General features: G+C 46.1%; 1 protein-coding gene across 1 annotated transcript; it reads left to right on the top strand.

Annotated features, from left to right (window-relative positions):
• Positions 1-3,237: 3,237 nt before the first annotated feature.
• On the top strand, positions 3,238-19,471 carry SERPINC1 (serpin family C member 1). The gene is made up of 7 exons (XM_005540037.4): positions 3,238-3,376; positions 5,691-6,057; positions 8,612-8,827; positions 9,718-9,855; positions 13,419-13,809; positions 15,814-15,878; positions 19,208-19,471. The coding sequence occupies exons 1-7, from the start codon at positions 3,336-3,338 to the stop codon at positions 19,382-19,384; spliced, it is 1,395 nt and encodes a 464-aa protein (XP_005540094.3). The 5' UTR covers positions 3,238-3,335; the 3' UTR covers positions 19,385-19,471.
• Positions 19,472-21,349: the final 1,878 nt, after the last annotated feature.

Here is a 21,349-nt window from a genome sequence, read left to right as displayed (position 1 = left end):
TGAAACAAAGAAGGTGAAAACCACTGCTTTGATAACCAGGTGTGGTGGCTCCTGCCTGTAATTCCAGCTAGTGGAGAGGCTGAGGCGGGAGGATTGCTTGAGGCCAGGAGTTTGAGACCAGCGTGGGCAGCAGAGCAAGACCCCCGTCTCTAATGGCAACAGAGTGACAACCTGTCTCTAAAAACATTAATTGGATGATTGGCAAAATTAGAATAAAGTTTAGAGATTTTAAAATAGTACTATATTTGAAAATAATGCTGGGCGCAGTGGCTCACGCCTGTAATCCCAGCACTTTGGAAGGCCAAGGCTTATGGATCACTTGAGGTCAGGAGCTTGAGACCAGCCTGGCCAACATGGTGAAACCCCATCTCTACTAAAAATACAAAAAAAGTTGCAAGGCATGGTGGCAGGGGCCAGTAATCCCAGCTACTCAGGAGGCTGAGTCATGAGAATCGCTAAAACCTGGGAGGTAGAGGTTGGAGTGGGCTGAGATCAGGTCACTGTACTCCAGCCTGGGCGACAGAGTGAGACTCTATCTCAAAAAAAAAAAAAAAAAAGAAGAAGAAGAAGAAGAAGAAAAGAATATGGGCCAGGCACAGTGGCTTACACCTGTAGAGTCTCACTCTGTCATCCAGGCTGGAGTGCAGTGGTGTGATCTCGGCTCACTGAAACCTCCACCTCCCATGTTCAAGTGATTCTCTTGCCTCAGCCTCCCAAGTAGCTGAGATTACAGGCGCACGCCACCATGCCCAGCTACTTTTTTTTTGTATTTTTTAGTAGAGACAGGGTTCCACTGTGTTGGCCAGGCTGGTCTCAAACCCCTGGCCTCAAGTGATCTGCCCACCTCAGCCTCCCAAACTGCTGGGATTACAGGTGTGAGCCGCCATACCTGGCAGAACACTTTAAAAAATACATACAATTTAATTTTTAACATTTGAGACAGGGTCTCACTCTGTCACCAAGGCTGGAGTGCAGTGGCGTGATCACAGCTCACTGCAGCCTGAATTCCTGAACACAAACAATCCTCTCACCTCAGCCTCCTGAGTAGCTGGGACTACAGAGTCAGGCCACCATGCCCAACTTATTATTATTATTTTCCGGAGATGGGGTTCTCACTGTGTGGGGTCTCACAGTTGGTTTTGAACTCCTGGCCTCAAGTGTTGGCCTCCCAGAATGCTGGGATTACAGATGTGAGCCACTGCATCCAGCCTGGATGAACAAATTAAACCCAAACCCTGATGTTATAGTTCTTAACTCCTTGACCTGGTAGTATCTGCATCCTAATCTTTTCCAGCAGATGTTCACCAAATCACCTATATTTCTGCAGGGCCCCTCATCTGCCCTCCTCCAAGGACCTTCTTGGCAAGACACAAACCTCACAAATCCTATAAACTGGAACAGTAGGTCTCAAGAGCATAGTCCTGAAACCTCAAGGTCTTTGTATTTCTGATTTCTTCTATGGATGACTCTTCCTAAGGATATTCATATGGCCCCCTCCATCATTTCATTCTGGTTTCCTAACAACGATTCCTAAGGGAGGCCTTTCCTACCACATGTTCTCAGATGGTTCCCTACCCATTTCCTCCCACTGCTTCCTATATACCCTTGCCCTGCTATAGTTTTCTCTATGGACCTTATTAACATCTGACTGGCACGTTACATATTTATTTTTTAAATACTGATTTTTTTGTTTGTTTGTTTTTTTGAGACTTGTTCTGTCACCCAGGTTGGAGTGCAATGGTGCGATCTCGGCTCACTGCAACCTCTGTCTCCCGGGGTCAAGTGATTCTCCTGCCTCAGCCTCCTGAGTAGCTGGGATTACAGGTGCCCGCCACCATGCCCAGCTAATTTTTGTATTTCTAGGAGAGACGGGGTTTCACCAGGTTGGCCAGGCTGGTCTCGAACTCCTGACCTCAGGTGAACTGCCTACCTCAGCCTCCCAGAGTGCTGGGATTACATGTGTGAGCCACCACACTCAGCCCAAGATACTGATTCTTTAAGTGATTGCTGCATGTCTCCCCTGAATGGAATCCCAACTCCAAGAACAGTGTCTGCTGGCACAGGTAGCACTTATGTGTTTGTTGAACTCCAGTGGTTGACCAGGAGCCTTTTCAATAGTCTTTAATCTAGGGTGACAGATGAGCCTCTGGGCATTCTAGGGCCCTTTGGGACAGTTCTCGACAACTGTTCACACAGCACATGGAGGGCTTCAACCGATCCAGGGTCTGAATCAGCCAAAAACTTAGACACGGCTTCAGCCCAGGAGAGATGTCCTCTCTCATGAACGAAGAGCTCTCTAAAATGCCTATGACTGCAATAACAACAAGGAGTCCTTGATCACACAGCAGGAGGCATACGCGCCCTGTGAACTCGGTGGCTGCAATCCTTGTGATGGTGCTTTTGGCTATTTCAGAAGAGGGAAATGTAAACAAACCTGCCCTTTATCTCCGTTAGTTTGAATTTACCCAATATCCCTCATAACTAATAAAAATAACAATACACATAAATATAATTTAGTTTGTTTTTATTTCAGCAGTTGTACGTGGGTTTTTTACCTGCCCCACATTCTGTCTCCCGATCCCCCAATAGAGTTTTGCTAAGTATTTCTCAGCTGCTCACACCCCTTAGAAACACACTTGGCATGCACCCCCAGGCCCTGCTCTTCTGTCCCTGTCCCACCACTTCAGGGCTGCTGGGGAATGGGTCTCTCTGTGGGCCACAGGTATAACCACTGTATTTTCCTTGTCTGCACCAGGGACACCTTGGCGCTCAGATGTCTGAAGGTAGCAGCTTGTCCCTCTTCGCCTCCTCTAATTAGGTATTTCTCTCTCTCTCTCTCTCTCTCTCTCTCTCTTTGTCCATAAAGACAACTATGAGAGAGGGAATTACAGGTAGAGGGCTAGAAGTTTTTGGACATTAGCTATTTCTATCTTCTGATATGGTTAACTAGAAAGAAAAAATCCTGCAGACAAATTTCTCCTCAGTCAGGTATTTCCTAACCAAGTTTGAGGGGATGAACATGCTCTCCTTTTCCTTTTCCATAAAGCTGAGGAGGAGAGTGAGGGAGTGTGGGCAAGAGAGGTGGCTCAGGCTTTCCCTGGGCCTGACTGAACTTTGAAACTTCTCTACTAATTAAACAACACTGGGCTCTACACTTTGCTTAACCCTGGGAACTGGTCATCAGCCTTTGACCTCAGTTCCCCCTCCTGACCAGCTCCCTGATGCACCCTGGCCTCTGAAACCTCTGTGAGATTAAGAGGAAAGAACCAGTTTTCAGACAGATTGCCTCAGACCAACCATCTCCACTTGCCCAGCCCTGTGGAAGATTAGCGACCATGTATTCCAATGTGATAGGAACCGTAGCCTCTGGAAAAAGGTAAGAGGGGTGAGCTTTCCCCTTGGCTGCCCTCACTGGGTTTTCCAACCTCCAAAGGACTCACAGGAATGACCTCTAACACCTTTGAGAAGAACAGGCCCTCTCCCTGGTAGTTACAGTCAAAGACCTGTTTGGAAGACGTCATTTCAAGCGCCCTCCCTCCCACCCCCCTCTTGGGGTAAGGCCTTTCCTAAGCCACACCTTGGGTCCCTAGCCTAAGAAACAAGGGGGATGTCATCCCTGGTGTAAAGATGCTGTGCAGGACGCCAGCACTCACAGAATCCAGGGAATGCTACAAGGGGAATCCCCAGGGCCTGCCGTAAGAGAGCAAATCTAGGAAGAGAGCAAATGTTACCCACGAGGACCTCCTCACTCCCTTTTTGCTCCTTCTTCCACTCAGATCCACTCCACTCTGCCCCCACCCAAGATCCCAGTGACCTTTGATTAAAGGGCCGAAACTGCTTCCTTTTCTCACAGTGAGAGCTGTCCCTCCCTCAATGCCACACACACTCCCTTCTTCATCTGAGTTGTCATAGGAGGCTAGAAATGGGGTGGTGGCACAACTGTCTTGGTTTTAATTTGTGCTTCACAGCCCTCCCAGGGTCCGCTCAGCCTCGAATTGTATTTCCAAATGTCGCTGAAGGACAGAGTGGGCAACCGAAGGCAGTGGAGATGGGAAGATGAATGGCAGGGTCCTCTCCTCTCTCTCTCTCCCTGCTACTTCAGCCTGCCTTCCACATCTCCCTTGGTGCCTCTGCTTCTTTCCCGCTTTGCACCTCTGTTCTTGAAAGGGCTGCAGAACTGGACTGAGACCACGTAAGAAGGCAAGTACCCCTCAGCTGCCCCAGCTTCCAGCCAGTCCCACGCTTGCCCAGCAGACCACATCTGTGAATCTGCACTGGGCGCCTCTCTTTCTCTCCCAGGAGAAGATGGGAAGATCCAGTACCCACAGACGGACTCCCTTCTGTACACCCAGGGACCCTAAACCAGTTGGAGGCAGCCCACCCTTGTCTTATCTACAAAAAATATGACAAGAGACTTTATCTCTTGATTTGCTTCACCCAGTGTCCCAACTACCTCATTTTTTAAAAATGTGAAATTAACTTAGTTTACCTTCATTGAATCCATGTTGGAGACTATTAAAACTTCCAGGCAATAAAAAAGAATGAGAGCCTGCAGTAAAGCAGTGGCAGTAACTGGTGAAAGAGTAAAAAAACAGAACTGATTGACTTTGGGGTTTGACTAAATGAGGAGGAGAGAGAGAGGAATCCAGGGTGATTCTCGGCTTTCTGTACTGAATTCACTGAGCCCATTCACTGAGCTGGAGGACACGAGGAGCAGGCACCTCGGGGAGAATTAATTACCAGGTCACTTTGTCCCTGGTTCCCTAAAGAACTTGTAGGAGTTTCTGGTGGAATTGTCCAGCAAATAGTCAGTCTGGAGCTCAGTGGAAGGGTTAGGGCTGGAGCTAGATATGTGGGAATCTTCAGCACACAGATGTTGCCATTGTTTTGTTGTTGCTGTTGTTGTTGTTTTGAGACAGAGTCTCACTTTGCCCACCAGGTTGGAGTGCAGTGGTGCAATCTCAGCTCACTGCAACCTTCGCCTCCTGGGTTCAAGCAATTCTCCTGCCTCAGTCTCCCCAGTAGCTTGGGACTACAGGTGTGCACCACCACACCCAGCTAAGTTTTGTATTTTTAGTAGAGATAGGGTTTCACCATGTTGTTCAGGCTGATCTTGAACACCTAACCTCAAGTGATCTGCCTGCCTCAGCCTCCCAAAGTGCTGGGATTACAGGAGTGAGCCACCGCGCCTGGCCAGATATTGCCTTTGCTCCATCCGTTTCTTCTTTCCTCTCTTGTGTTGCTGAAATCTCTCTGTTGCATCTATCAGAGCCCTTCCCCAAACAGTTTCTGTCGGTGGCACCCCCTACTGCCCTGACTCTTCACTGGGCACTAAAGTTCCCAGCCAATTTTTTAGGCACGTGTGTTCCATGTCACAAACAGGAAGCTTCGCATTCTTTTTCTCCCAGCATGGGGAAATTGAGCACATAATAATACTTCAAATAACTGTCAGTTGATTCTAATTCCAACATGACCATGTCCAGGCAACTGAACTATCCCCTGGCAAGAAGTCTAGGACTGAACCTGTTCTAGGTTCAGTCTGGGCCCTTGTACTTGGTTCAAAGACTTTAGCCCTTCTCTTGGCCACACCAGGTAGGCTGGAATCCTCTGCTTTACTGAGGCAACCCTGTGGTGGGCAGTGGGGCTAGGGGTTGCAGCCTAGCTTAACTCGGCATTTTGCCCCCTTGCAGGAAGGTTTATCTTCTGTCCTTGCTGCTCATTGGCCTCTGGGACTGTATGACCTGTCACGGGAGCCCTGTGGACATCTGCACAGCCAAGCCGCGGGACATTCCCATGAATCCCATGTGCATTTACCGCTCCCCGGAGAAGAAGGCAACTGAGGATGAGGGCTCAGAACAGAAGATCCCCGAGGCCACCAACCGGCGCGTCTGGGAACTGTCCAAGGCCAATTCCCGCTTTGCTACCACTTTCTATCAGCACCTGGCAGATTCCAAGAACGACAAGGATAACATTTTCCTGTCACCCCTGAGTGTCTCCACGGCTTTTGCTATGACCAAGCTGGGTGCCTGTAATGACACCCTCAAGCAACTGATGGAGGTACGACCCAAAGGTCTTCTGCCCAGCCACCTTGCTAGGAGCACCTTTGGGGCTTGCATAGGTCCAAGTCCAGTGACTTCTCAACCAACACTGCAGGCCACTAAGGGCGCTCTTTATGCATTACGATTCCTTTTGAGTCACTACTTCATGTGTTATAATTCCCTTTGAAAACCATTTTTTAAAAAATTAGCCAAGGAATTACGACCTGGATATCTGCTTTTTAAATCCTGGTTTCCTCTTTTGAGCGACCTTACAATGGGGGAGGGCTTCTATCTCTTTCAACTTCTCTCTTTAGTAATTTTTTCATCTATATGTTTGCTCATTAATTTGATCATTTATTTATTCATTCATTCAGCACTTCCTCTGTGCTGGGCAATGTGTTGTGCCAGTCCCTCCTCCGGCAGAAGAAGGGGAGCTTTACCATCTGGTGACATCCGGCATATGGGCTTTTGTGGAAAAAAATTCTAGGATATTATTATGAGTATTATTATTTTTTTGAGATGGAGTCTCACTCTATTGCCCAGGCTGGAGTGCAGTGGTGCAGTCTCGACTTACTGCAACCTCCGCCTCCCAGATTCAAGCAATTCTCCCACCTCAGCCTCCTGAGTAGCTGGGATTACAGGCACACGCCACCACGCCCAGCTAATTTTTGTATTTTTAGTAGAGATGGGGTTTCACCATGTTGGCCAGGCTGGTCTCAAACTCTTTTTTTTTTTTTTTTTTTTTTTTGAGACGGAGTCTCGCTTTGTCACCCAGGCTGGGGTGCAGTGGCGCAATCTCGGCTCACTGCAGCCTTCACCTCACAGGTTCAAGCAATTCTCTGCCTTAGCCACCTGAGTATCTGGGATTATAGGCGCCCAGCACCATTTTGTATTTTTAGTAGAGACAGGGTTTCACCATGTTGGCCAGGCTGGTCTTGAACTCCTGACCTCGTGATTCATCCGCCTCGGCCTCCCAAAGTGCTGAGATTATGGGCATGGGCCACTGCGCCTGGCCTCAAACTCTTGACTTCAAGTGATCTGCCCGCTTTGGCTTCCCAAAGTGCTGGGGTTACAGGTGGGAGCCACCACACCCAGCCTAGGATGGTATATTGAGACCAGGGGCCCAGGAAAGCCAAGAGAAGCCTCAAGGACGTGAGAGTGTTTTCTGGCTCTGGGAAGTATGGATCATTTCAGCTCAGTGACTTAGTTCCCACCCCCTTTCCCCCACTGCCTTTTCTGGGAGGGAAGTAGGGCTTGATAAGATGAAGCGTCATGGATTGATTGATCACTATTGGCCTCTGGGGCTATGATAAGTCATGGATGGAAACCCTAGATCTTTAATCTGTCCTTGGCTTGGCTGCCTGACAGTCTTTCTTCAGGTTGGATCACACTTTGGAAGCAGAGTTCATCAATAGGGAGGCATGAGTCCCTTCAAGATGGTATATGGTGCTTATTTGGACCTTGGACACTAAAGTCTGTGGGTCTTAGAAGGGTTCCTTCTATTCTAGTGGTCAGTTTCCATGGAACTTCATCACCTTTGCTCAGGGCTCTGGGATGAGTTAACCCAAGTCTTCACTCTCCGAAAGAAACTGTAGGTTTAAAAACCCTTAAGACACTTAGTACTGCCTTCTCTGGGCCCTTCAGTCATTTTTGTATACATTGGTACTGGTCTCAAAGCCCTTCCATATCCCTCATGTCTCTGTCCCCAAGTAAGATCTTAAATGTAGCCCTTCCTACAAGAAGAGCAGAACACTGCTTCCAAACCACGCATATTCCTTGGGTCCTCCCCTCTACACAAACGCCATGTGTTCGAAAGCAGGGTGAGACTGAATCTCTCTGGAGAAAAGAGAAATTCAGCACCAAGCTTTTGATCAAAAGTATAACCCCCCCCCCCAAAAAAAAAGTGCCTGTTGGAACAAAATCAGGAAAACCAAAGGCAGAGAACAGATAACACCAAAAGGCCTTTTGTAGCCTGAGGAGAGAGCACGGGAAGGGCAGGAGGGGAACAGCCTCACCCATTTGCCTTGGGGATGGTGAAGGTGGGCACTGGGGGATTCCATCTTCAAAGCATGGATGACTTCTAAGTCGTTTTCAACCCTGAGACTCTTGGATTCTGGGCCTGTTTAATCCCTTGCTGATAGATTCACTCTTCCTTTTTCACCCCTACCACCAGTATCCCAGAGCCTCCATGAGCAGCTGGCCCCAAGAGATGCCACAAAAGTGTTTGCTACAAGAAAGGACACTGTCCTGATTCTCTTCTCTGTCCAGAATCACCAAGAGGACTTTTCCCATTCCAGCAAGAAAACATCTGTGTGTTGATCTAGAGCCCTTTAGAGACTTTAGGTGGTGACCTAGTCTCTCTTTTTCCCTTTATCCTTCCTACCCTTCATTCTTCTTTTATCCCTTTATTCATCAGAACACAAGGGTTGAGCATTTATGCTGTCCCAGGTACTGTGCTTGAAGGAGTTCACAACTGAGGTGGCTATTAGTCAGAGACTGACCAGTCTATGCTCAACACCCATGTTAGCCAGGCTGCCCACCAAACCCACCACCATTTTTTTTGACTTCTGTAGGTATTTAAGTTTGACACCATATCTGAGAAAACATCTGATCAGATCCACTTCTTCTTTGCCAAACTGAACTGCCGACTCTATCGAAAAGCCAACAAATCCTCCAAGTTAGTATCAGCCAATCGCCTTTTTGGAGACAAATCCCTTACCTTCAATGAGACCTACCAGGACATCAGTGAGTTGGTATACGGAGCCAAGCTCCAGCCCCTGGACTTCAAGGTGAGTTGCAGATGTTACCCCTGACCTCTGAGTTCTTCCTCTCCACTCAGAGATTGAGGAGGGGGAGAAACAGCACCCAAATTCACACTGCTTTGCTGCTGAAGACTGTCGGAGGGCTGGCTACAAGTCAGCACCCCGGGAATAGTTATTCTTACTGAAAACCTGAGAAATCAATGGTATCCATGCTTAGATTGTAGTGACTGCCCAGGAAAACGTGAATAAATAATCAATTCTTCATTCCATCCACCAACTTCAAATATATACCAAAGGGTGTTTTGAAGGTGCCAGTCCTACAAGATATCTTACTTAATTTGAACAGTTATCACGGTCAAATAAAGTTGGTACATGATGCATGTCATATTCTCCTTTTGGAGATTCATGAAGAACACGGGCCTGTGAAGTTTCAGAGAAACTCCGCAACAAAGAAATCTGTTGGCGTTATTCAATCAGCATTCCTCAAATGTATTTGACTGCATGGCCATTTCTCTCCTCCATATAACCTGCCAACCCCATATAACCTGCAATCATTCATTGCTTTCCCTGGAACATGCCTTGGAAACTCTACTTTTGTGAGTTCAGGTTTTCCAAAGTCAGAGAAAATAATATTTTATCTTATTTTTCCCAGACTGTTTTCATCTTCCTTCTTTTCCTTGATTTCTTCCTATTTCTTTTTGTTCTTTTTCTTCTGATAATATTTATTAACTACAGGAAAGATTCATGGAACTACATTAGATATGTGAGGTTTCCCCAATTTGGATTAGAGCGATGGCTTCTTAATCAAATTGTGGGAAAGGGCAGAGGGATGGTGAGAAAAATAAAACGCGGCCTGGGAAAATGGGGAAGCCAATCGAATAGCACAGGTGAGTAGGTTTATTTCCTGTTCTCCTCAGGAAAATGCAGAGCAATCCAGAGCGGCCATCAACAAATGGGTGTCCAATAAGACCGAAGGCCGAATCACCGATGTCATTCCCCCGGAAGCCATCAACGAGCTCACTGTTCTGGTGCTGGTTAACACCATTTACTTCAAGGTACTCAGAATGACCCTGGGGAGACCCCGGGGACCTCCTCTTGCTCTTCAGCTTACACCCCCCCCTTTTTTTTTTTTTTGAAACACGCATCTCGGCTCAGTGCAAGCTCCGCCTCCCGGGTTCCCGCCATTCTCCTGCCTCAGCCTCCCGAGTAGCTGGGACTACAGGCGCCCGCCACCTCGCCCGGCTAGTTTTTTGTATTTTTAGTAGAGAGGGTGTTTCACCATGTCAGCCAGGATGGTCTCGATCTTCTGACCTTGTGATCCGCCCGCCTCGGCCTCCCAAAGTGCTGGGATTACAGGCTTGAGCCACCGCGCCTGCCCCCGCTCCCACCTTTTTTTTTTTTTTTTTTTTTTAAACGGTGAGACGGAAGCCCTGAGAGGGCAAATGGACTGCCTGAAGCTACACAGGTCAGCAGGGCAGGTCAATCTAAATGGGTAAAAAAAGCCTAAGGACTACATGAACAGATTCCGACAGTAGAAGGCAGAGAGCTGAACCAACTTCTCCAAAGCGCCTGCTTCTGCCTCCTTGTCCCTGCCTTATTTCCTCGTCGCCTCCATTTATTTTATTTTATTTTATTTTATTTTATTTTATTTTATTTTATTTTATTTTATTTTATTTATTGTTTAAATACGGAACCCCACTCTGTCACCCAGGCTGGAGTGCACGGGCACAATCACAGCTCACTGCAGCCTTGACCTTCCAGTGATCCCAGCCATCCCAACGATCCTCCCACCTTGGCCTACCGACAGGTGCATGCCATCATAGGAGGTGAAGTTTTTTATTTTTTTGTATGCCACAGCCCAGGCTGGTTTTGAACTCATGGGCTCAAGCAATCCTTCTGCCGTAGCCTCCCAAAGTGCTGGGATTACAGGCATGAACCACCACATGCGGCCAGCTCACCCTCTTTAACACTACTGGGCATGTGTAGGTAGATCCTTTCTGAGAAATGGTCCATGCATAGTCTGGGCAGACATAAACATTTGCTGAGAGCCCAGAACCGTTTGAACCATGGCTGCTGGGCTACCGTCCAGGGAGGTGTGGTAGTGTCCCCAGGCTGATGGCAGAGTGGGCATGCAAACAAACCCATCATGTCCCACTGCAAGGTGTGCACAGTGACAAACTCTTATATATATGTGATTCTGCTGTCCACTTAACTCCATTTTGAAAACTGGAATGAAATGACAGAGTCAATGTGTTCACAATCTTCAGCCCTGCAATTTTTTTCCCATCACCTGGAGCAGCTTCTACAATGAGTCAAAGTTCCCTTTGCCTAAATTTTAGTTTTTAAATTTTATTTTTATATATTTTATCTTTTGTTTTTTGTTTTGAGACAGAGTCTCGCTCTTGTCGCCCAGGCTGGAGTGCAATGGTGCAATCGGCTCACTGCAACCTCCGCCTCCCAGGTTCAAGCAATTCTCCTGCCTCAGCCTCCCAAGTAGCTGGGATTACAGGCGCCCACCACCATGCCCAGCTAATTTTTGTATTTTTAGTAGAGATGGGGTTTCACCATGTTGGCCAGGCTAGTCTCGAACTTCTGACCTCAGATGATCAGCCTGCCTCGGCCTCCCAAAGTGCTGGGATTACAGGCGTGAACCACTATGCCTGGCCTATTTTATCTTTTTAAAAAATGTTTTCTTTCCTGTAAAATCCAGTTTTAGCTTAAATCTTCTGAGCTTCTAGGTGACAGGCTCACCTCAGACTTAGGGGAGGTGCTATTATTTACCGATGCAGAAGGCCTTGTTTTCCTCAGAGTAATGTTCTGAAGACTGTGTCAACTTGATTACATTTGGGAAGGAAAAGGAAGAGGGGAGTGGGAATAAGCAGACCGCTGACACTCAGGAGACCACCAGTTTAAGGTGGGTAGAATTGTGGCATATTTTGCCCATCCTGGGATGTGCCTCCCGGTACATTCTTCCCTCCCACAGGGCCCAGGGGACTAGCCAGTCGCTGCTGCTGTCAGTCGCTCTGTCTCTTACGGTTTTCCCCTCTCCAAGGACAGAGCAGACTGTATTTCCACCACGTGAATTTGCCCTTTACAGTTTGCAGAACAATTTGACATTTATTAGCCCTCTTGATTCTCACATCACAAATGAAACCTGGGCCACTCGGACAGATTACTTAATTTTAAATACTGACTCTTCCATTTCTGACCATGTGAACTTGGGTGAGTTACCCGAGATCTTTCTATGCTCCAATTTCTGCATCTTATAATGTGGTAATAATGATACATCTACCACATAGGGATACTGAGGTAGCTACTGCATGTAAATAAGGTATAAGTTAATACGTCCAAAATGCTTAGAAAAGTGCCTGGCATGCAGTAAGCATATTCTATAAATATTAGCTATCACCAGCTCTTAGTTTTACAGATAAGAAACCACTACTCAGAAGAGTTAAATGGGCCAGGCATGATGACTCACACTTGTGATCCCAGCACTTTGGGAAACTGAGGCAGGAGGATCACTCAAGCACAGAAGCTCAAGATCAGCGTGGGCAGCACAGGGAGATCCCATCTTTACAAAAACTAAAAAAGTTAGCTGGGCATGGTGACACACACCTGTAGTCCTAGCCACCTGGGAGGCTGAGGTGGAAGGATAGCTTGAGCCTGGGAGGCTGAGGCTGCAGTGAGCCATGAGCTTGCCATTGCATCACTCCAACATGGGGCACAGATTGAGACCCTGTCCCCCGACCCAAAAAAGAAGAAGAGTTAAATGGCTTGTCCCCAAATTACAGAGCTAGAAAGTGATAAAGAATGGTAATGTTCAAAAGTGTGTCTTCTATCTCAGGGTCCCTCCCAGTTTGAAGAGGAAGTCAGTCAGGGCTCATCCTCTGTTATCTGTGTCTGTGTCTGGCAGAGCCCAGGACTTTGGAGGTTGGCCCTTAGAAAAGAGGTTGGTGGGGCCAGGCGCAGTGGTTCAGGCCTGTAATCCCAGCACTTTGGGGGTGCCAAGGAGGGTGGATCACCTGAGGTCAGGAGTTCGAGACCAGCCTGACCAACATGGCGAAATCCTATTTCTACTAAAGATACAAAAAGTTAGCCGGGCGTGGTGGCAGGTGCCTGTAATCCCAGCAGCTTGGGAGGCTGAGGCAGGAGAATTGCTTGAACCCTGAGGCGGAGGTTGCAGTGAGCCGAGATTGTGCCATTGCACTCCAGCCTGGGTGACTAGAGCGAAACTCCATCTCAAAAAAAAAAAAAAAAAAAAAGAAAAGAAAAGAGGTTGGCGGAAGGCAGACAGCACAAGGCAATTAGATTTAAACTCAAGAAGAGACTTGCAGAGAGGACTGTAGATTGTTCTTGGTTTTGGTTTTATTTTTCTGATTATAAAAGCAAATACTCACTGCTGAAAATCTGGGGAAATACAGAAAAGTACACAGAGAAAAACCTACTCATAATTCCATCATTCTGACACAGTCATTATTAACCTTTTTGTGCATATTCCTTATATATTAATGTAACACTTATAATATATATTAATGTAACAGTATAATATGAATATATCTTGTGTCAATAAATATCCTCCTATGAAGGTTTTTGTTCTCACTTTGTGATTCTCTTCCAGGGCCTGTGGAAGTCAAAGTTTAGCCCTGAGAACACAAGGATGGAACCGTTCTACAAGGCTGATGGAGAGTCGTGTTCAGCGTCTATGATGTACCAGGAAGGCAAGTTCTGTTATCGGCGCGTGGCTGAAGGCACCCAGGTGCTTGAGTTGCCCTTCAAGGGTGATGACATCACCATGGTGCTCATCCTGCCCAAGCCTGAGAAGAGCCTGACCAAGGTGGAGCAGGAACTCACCCCAGAGGTGCTGCAGGAGTGGCTGGATGAGTTGGAGGAGATGATGCTGGTGGTTCACATGCCCCGCTTCCGCATTGAGGACGGCTTCAGTTTGAAGGAGCAGCTGCAAGACATGGGCCTTGTCGATCTGTTCAGCCCTGAAAAGTCCAAACTCCCAGGTTTGTCTAGGAAGGAGTTTCCTCCCTGCTCTACCCACAAGGTAGTCTGACCGAAAGTGGAAGAGTTGGAGAAAGAATAGAAAGGAGCAACAAGTCAGGACTCCTGGATTCTGATCCTAGTTTCTACTGCTCACTTGTGGACATCTCTTTTCCTTTTGAGGCCTCCGTTTCCTCTTCTGTAAAAGGGAAGTTTGTTCTTGGATCTCCATGGGCCCAGCCATCACTGGTGCCCTGTGAGTCTGTATCAGGTACAGGAGACAGGACCAGGTGGAGAGGAATTTGAAAGGGCATTGGAATTCAGAGCAAAGACACAGATATTAAGAGCTGGGGAAATCTGGTTCCCATTACACAGGCCTCACTGACGTTTATTATTATTATTATTATTATTTGAGACAGAGTCTCACTCTGTTGTCCAGGCTGGAGTGCAGCAGTGTGATCTCGGCTCACTACAACCTCTGCCTCCCGGGTTCAAGCAATTCTCATGCCTCAGCCTTCTGAGTAGCTGGGATTACAGGCGTGTGCCACCACGCCTGGCTAATTTCTGTGTTCTTAGTAGAGACGGGGTTTTACCATGTTGGCCAGGATGGTCTTGAACTCTTGACCTTGTGATCTACCTGCCTCGGCTTCCCAAAGTGGTGGGATTACAGGCATTAGCCATGGCGCCCGGCGCATTAAAGTATCTTTTAAAGAAGTTGGCTGGCCACGGTGGCTCACACCTGTAATCCCAGCACTTTGGGAGGCCGAGGTGGGAGGATCGTCTAAGCCCACGAGTTTGAGACCAGCCTGGACAACATAGTGAGGATGGTCTCTACAAAAAGTAAAAAAAATTATCCAGGCACGGTGGTGCACACCTGTAGTCCTAGCTTCTTGGGAGGTGGAGCTGGGAGGATTGCCTGAGCCTGGGAGGTCAACGCTGTAGTGTACTGTGATCACACCACTGCTTTCCAGCCTGAGCAACAGAGTGAGGCCCTATCGCTAAATAAATAAATAATATAATATAATAAGCTTCTGATGTTAAGTAATTAGATTTATCTTTTTTTTTTTTTTTGAGATGAAGCCTCACTCTTGTCCCCCAGGCTGGAGTGCAGTGGTGTAATCTCAGCTCACTGCAACCTCCGCCTCCTGGGTTCAAGTGATTCTCCTGCCTCAGCCTCCCAAGGAGCTGGGATTACAGGCGCCTGCCACCATGCCAGGCTAATTTTTGTATTTTTAGTAGAGACAGGGTTTCACCATGTTGGCCAGGCTGGTCTTGAACTCCTAACCTCAGGTGATCTACCCGCCTCGGCCTCCCAAAGTGCTAGGATTACAGCTGTGAGTCACTGCGCTATTGGGCTCTCTCTAAGCTAGTTTAGAAAACTAAAAATGTTGCCAGACTGGAAAGAAAGATGTTCCTTCTGGATGGAGTGAGTTTTTTTCTGTAAGAAAAGAGTCTTGCCCTTTCTCTCTCCCACAAAGAGCTGAAGCCTGAGAATGAATTATCAGGAGCCACGCTGAACAAGCCCAAAGTAGTTTATTATTATTATTATTCTTGTTTTTTGAGATGGAGTTTTGCTCTTGTTGTCCAGGCTGGAGTGCAGTGGCACGATCTTGGCACATTGCAACCTCCGCCTCCCAAATTCAAGCGATTCTCCTGCCTCAGTCTCCCAAGTAGCTGGGATTACAGGCATTCGCCACCACACCTGGCTAATTTTTGTATTTTCATGGTAGAGACAGGGTTTCATCATATTAGTCAGAGTGTCTCAAACTCCTGACTGCAGGTGATCTGTACGCCTTGGCCTCCCAAAGTGCTGGGATGACAGGTGTGAGCCACTGCACCTGGCCCCCAAAGTACTTTATTATTTTTAACACATATTCATTGTGAGAGTATGATTAGGTGAATATTTAGGATTTCTTCTTATGTTTCAAAAAGCCCCAAAGGATCTCTTAATTCAAACTGAATTCCCATCTGTGAGTTGAAGCCAACTTTCTCCCATCTCACAAAGCCTTCTCCGGCCTTCCTTCCAGGTATTGTTGCAGAAGGCCGGGATGACCTCTATGTCTCCGATGCATTCCATAAGGCATTTCTTGAGGTGAGTACACCTCCCGACTCTCTCTTCCTATGCTACTTTTCTGCCACTTTATTATCCAGTATTTCATGTGATTTCTAACTCTGGAGTTCTTGCTCCACGAGCTCTTAGGGTACAGACAGGAGATGCATGAACAACAGAACACACATGTGGAAAAGGCCTGTTTCCAGCGTTAAGGCCTGCAAAAGGCCTCCACAAGGCCTGCTATAATACAGCCCTCCCCGAAACCCTCATGGTGTGATTATTCTGCCTTCCCTCCCACTACCTCTTCTGCAGCAGGTCAAGCGGGAACACAAATATTTAGGAGGGTGATATAGGAAAAGAAGCCAGCAAAGCTCATCAAGAAGGAATTTACAGGATGGGGGTCGCAGAAACCCAGGGAGAAGGTTTTTTTTTTGAGACGGAGCTTCGTTCGCTCTTTGCCCAGGCTAGAGTGCAATGGCGCGAGAGCTCACTGCAACTTCTGCCTCCCGGTTCAAGCGATTCTCCTGCCTCAGCCTCCTGAGTAGCTGGGATGACAGGCATGCACCACCGTGCCTGGCTAATTTTTGTATTTTTAGTATAGACAGGGTTTCTCCATGTTGGTCAGGCAGGTCTTGAACTCCCGACCTCAGGTGATCCACCTCCTTGGCACCCCCAAAGTGCTGGGATTACAAGCATGAACCACTGCACCCAACCAACCCAAGGAGAAGTTTTAAGAAAATGGATAGCATCTAGTAAGAAGACTCCAGGGCTGGGCATGGTGGTTCACACCTGTAACCCCAGTACCTTGGGAGGGTGAGATGGAAGGATCACTTGAGCCCAGGAATTCGCAACCAGTCTGGGCAACATAGTGAGACCTTGTCTCTACCAAAAAGTCTTAAAAAAAATAAAAAGTTTGGAGACTGCCCATAGTTTACCTTTCCCTGACGACAGAATAGTGTGATCACATGCCTAATTGTAATGGATGAAGAGCAAATGGAAGGTAAGAAAGGGAAGCTGGTGAGTGTGCATCAGTGTCTTAAAGTGTGCTCCAGACAACTAGAGCACTAGACTACACTGGAGGCAATGAAAAGGTGGTCAAATAAATGTATATCCTCTCGTGAGAGATGAACAGTACACACTGGCAGGCTGAGGTCTGAGACGTCCCACAGTAAAGAAAACGGTTGAACATCACTTAACCTAGTGTTCCCCCAGCTGAGGTGTGCATGGAACCCTGTGTTAGAGTAACAGCTGTGTACAGCCTGTGGAACTTCTGGTTGTTCTCAAGCAAACACTAAACTATGGACCAACAGCAGCAGTCATCTGGGGAGCTTTATCTTTGGAGATTCTGGGATGGGCCCTGAGAATCCGTGTATGTACTAAACTCCTCAGGGGATTCTTATGCACAATGAGATTTGGGAACCACTGGTATAGACTATTCTTTGCGGGAGCCAGGCTGTGAGGGAAAGGAGATGGGACGATGGTAGAGAAGTTTCTAGAATTGAAGAAATCGAAAAGAATGAAGGTTGTAGTCAAAGAGAAAGGTTTCGGAGGATGGTGCTAGTAAATATAGAGCCAGGGATCAAGCTCAGTAGGAAATGCCTGGTTCAGAGGAAAGTGGAATTTCAACGGGAGTGAGGAAATGTGGTAACTTGAAAGAACACAAGGTTATAGTCTGAGAAAAGGATGCTATTATAATTTCAAAGGTAGAGCAGTTCTGAGATGGCAAGTCCAGGGTGTAGCCATGGACAGGTTTGCTTACGTGGTAATGCTCATTAGGTGTGACGAGATGAAAGAAATGGGAGGCTACGGTGTTGAATGGGTCTCCTACCGAGATTTTTTTTTCTTTTTTTTCATTGAGATGGAGTTTTGCTCTGTCGCCCAGGCTGGAGTGCAGTGGCATGATCTCAGTTCACTGCAACCTCCGCCTCCTGGGTTCAATGGTCTCAAACTCCTGACCTCAAGTGATCCACCTGACTCGGCCTCCCAAAGTGCTGGGATTACAGGCGTGGGCCACCGTGCCCAGCCTACTGCGATAATTTAATTGTCTCAAATGATAGCAGGAGTTGGGGTGGACAGAAAGGCTATGTGCAAAAATCCTCATTGTGGGCATATAATCTATAAGACAATGAATGTCAACGACCTTTAAGACAATAGCAAGAGTAGAGGTATTGAGATCAGAACAAGGGATTTTACCAGTGCTGCATTAATGGTTTTGGAAGTTAAGATGACACTGCTCACACCCTCTTTCATATGGATTTTTGGAAGAAAGAAAGGAAGACTGCAAGGGAAATTGAGTCCTCAGGGTTTTAACTCTCATTGAATATCCCCTTGTAAGGACTCCAATTAGAAGTGTCAACTCAGACCTCGAGGGGCTTGAGTTACTATTAGGAAGAAGCAGAGGTCTGGATTCATTTTATCCACCTGAGCCCAGTACACAATGATGTAGATTTTTCTGTGGTTCTCACAACAAAGCCATTTTCTTTGAAAACCCTGGGAACCCTTAATAAACCCAACTAATTGTAGATCTGAGAAGCCATTAAAAACCAGACCTGATTTGAATAAAAGGATCCTGGTCATGCAAATACTCTAGAGTCTGCTAATAAACTTAGTCCTGGAATGAGCATGAAATAGACACTATTGGGAGAGAGAGGGTAAGGGAGGGAGGAACAAAGGAAGCGGAAGGAAGAGTGAGAGGGAAGGAGAAGACATCATTAACTAGCTCCAGAAAACCCAGGCAGCTGGTTAATCATGTGCTTTCATAAGAGCAGAAACAGAGTTCTAGTGATATTCTGGGTCCTGAGGCAAAATTTTCTGAAGGTGTTTCCCTCTAGACCTGCTTATCAACCATATTCAAATACCACTGTTTCAGTCTGTTACTCCAAAAAAATGGCATCTCGTCCAGCCAGACAACCCACCTCTTTTCACAGGCCCGAGGTCCTGAGTGGCTCTTTGGAGTAGCTGTATCTTGGATCTTGATGCTCCAAGAGTGAAACAGTTTCAACTATGGAGTTCAGATCTTGAGCCAAAAATCTTTCAGCAGCTGGTACAAAAAAATCTGCTGTAAAACCATTTACAATGGTACCAGCCAGAAATGTGATAACTTGTGTACATTCAGATTTCTGGGTTACCTTAATGGAACTCTTACACTTACTACCTAGCACAAGGCTTGGACAAACACAAGTACCTTACATTATCTGCATAAAAGAATGAGTAGAAGTAGAATTCTGGAGGGAATCCAACCTGACCCAAATGTACTTTTTACTGGAAAACAAAAGCATTTGAGGAAATGCTGTGTCTGTGGATGATTTACCTGCCAATAATGAACGGCAGAGTAAATAATGTAGTTTTATTTCCCATGTGACCTGCAGGTAAATGAAGAAGGCAGTGAAGCAGCTGCAAGTACCGCCATTGGGATTGCTGGCCGTTCGCTAAACCCCAACAGGGTGACCTTCAAGGCCAACAGGCCTTTCCTGGTTTTTATAAGAGAAGTTCCTCTGAACACTATTATCTTCATGGGCAGAGTAGCCAACCCTTGTGTGAGCTAAACTGTTCTTATTCTTTGTACCTCTTCCTATTTTGGTTTGTGAATAGAAGTAAAAATAAATACAACTACTCCCATCTTACATTATAAATGGACTCTGCATCTTAAATGAAGACAAGGAAAGGGGAAACATGCTATTGGGGCATTTGGTAAAATGATGCCTTCAAGTTGTTCTTTGCCCAGTAACCACATCTGGATCAAGAAAATGAGGGAGACAGCGATGAAAGATGGTAGACAGCCAGAAAGGAATGGGAGAGTGAATTCTCAGGATTTCCACGACACTAAAAAATATCAATAAAAACAAATTTAAACAAATTGTTTCTATATATGGAAAAGACAGATTCAAACCTGAGTATTAAACCATTTAATTCTCAAACCACTCACATGCATAATGTTCTTTTACACAGTGTTAAAATAAAGAGGAAAATGCATTTTTATACAAACAGAATTTCAAGTATACATTAATAGACTTTTCAGATTACTAACCAAGTTGCTAAGATTTCATTCACATTGTTCTTAAAGCTGTTCAACGAGAAAGCTTTTGCTAAACTGTTTTAAATATGTTTATATAAACCCATAGTTTCACTCTTTCTTTGAATCTCCCTCCCCCAACCCGAGTCTCTGCCCACCCTCCTGCCCTCCCCCCTTCCCCGACACGACAGGGGTCCTGGGGCTCTAGGAGACATGCAACCCCACCAAGAACTATTGGCTCGTCATCAGGGGAAGGACAGAATCTTACAGGAGGAGAGACTGAGAACATCTGTCAAATGCAGGGAGAACAAATCTGATACTTAGAAATGACACAAATCAGGACCATATTTTAGATCTTTGTGTTTTCACTTGATTTTTAATTTAAAAAATCTCAGCCTCCCACAAAACACCACCAAAGTTTCTGACAAATTGCTAGCTGTGAAAATGATCTTAGATAGTTTTTCCTCAGTGAAACTTCCAAAATCAGGACAGGTACTTAGAAATCTTTTTTGATTTGGTGGTTCTTTTCCCCTTTGGCATGGAGTGGGGGCCACTTAAAAGTGGATGCTATTACTTGTGTGTTTACATTAAGAAATTTGGTTAATTTCACAGGGTCTGGCAAGAGTTCTCCCTCCTTAACTCTCCTCCTGAAGTAATCTGGCTTCAGGGCCAGGAACACCCACTCTCCTTAGGAATTAAAGTGCATTTTTTTTCAGTAAAGGAAAAGAGGGGGAGGTGGTGGTTTACACTTAAGTGATAATGATTAAAGTAGGGTTGGGTGAGGGAAAATCCTACTCCTATATATATTTATAATTAAGGTCATAATAAAAACTGATATTCTTAGGAAATAAGATGCACAAAGCCAGTCTAGCACCCTCAGTGGTGCAAGAGCACTATCCTGGTTCACTGACTTTTCCGCGGCATCTTTACTATTAATGGAGTAACTGCTTCAGATGAAAGACACAAATTTCAAACATTAGTTTTTTCAAAGGGAAAAAACAGACTGGTAGGTTCTTATAGCTAAAAATACTCTATTCCATTCCCTTTCAGGGATAACATTTTAGAAACTGATTGTCTGTTTTAATATGAATCCTCCTTGATTAGCAAGTTGTAAAAAATGTTAGATAAATTTGTTGCTTACAAATATTATGGTAGCCTTTAAAAACTTAGGAAGAGGTGGGCGTAGTTGATCCTTGCTATCAATCAATATCAACTGAGAGGAAGTGAAATTTTCCTATCATCTCTTTATTTGATCGCTACCATCAGAATCTTATTTTCTGACTAGTTTAAATGCTTTACAATTTCTTCTTGGGTTAAAAACCCAAGAGTTTCCCATAAAGAAGTAAATGCTACATTAACAGCTATACAAAGACGTGATGGGCTCAAGATGAAAAGGGGGATTTTGTCCTGGATTCTGGCCTCTGAGTCCAGTGTGATTTGCTTTTCACAGTGACCAGTGGGAAGGCACAGTGCCAGGGACAGGTAGATGGGGACAGCT

This window comes from Macaca fascicularis, chromosome 1, assembly GCF_037993035.2.
Source record: "Macaca fascicularis isolate 582-1 chromosome 1, T2T-MFA8v1.1".
Classification (NCBI taxonomy): Eukaryota; Metazoa; Chordata; class Mammalia; order Primates; family Cercopithecidae; genus Macaca; species Macaca fascicularis.
The sequence above is the reverse complement of the archived record's forward strand: the minus strand, read 5'-3'. Positions and strand labels throughout refer to the sequence as shown.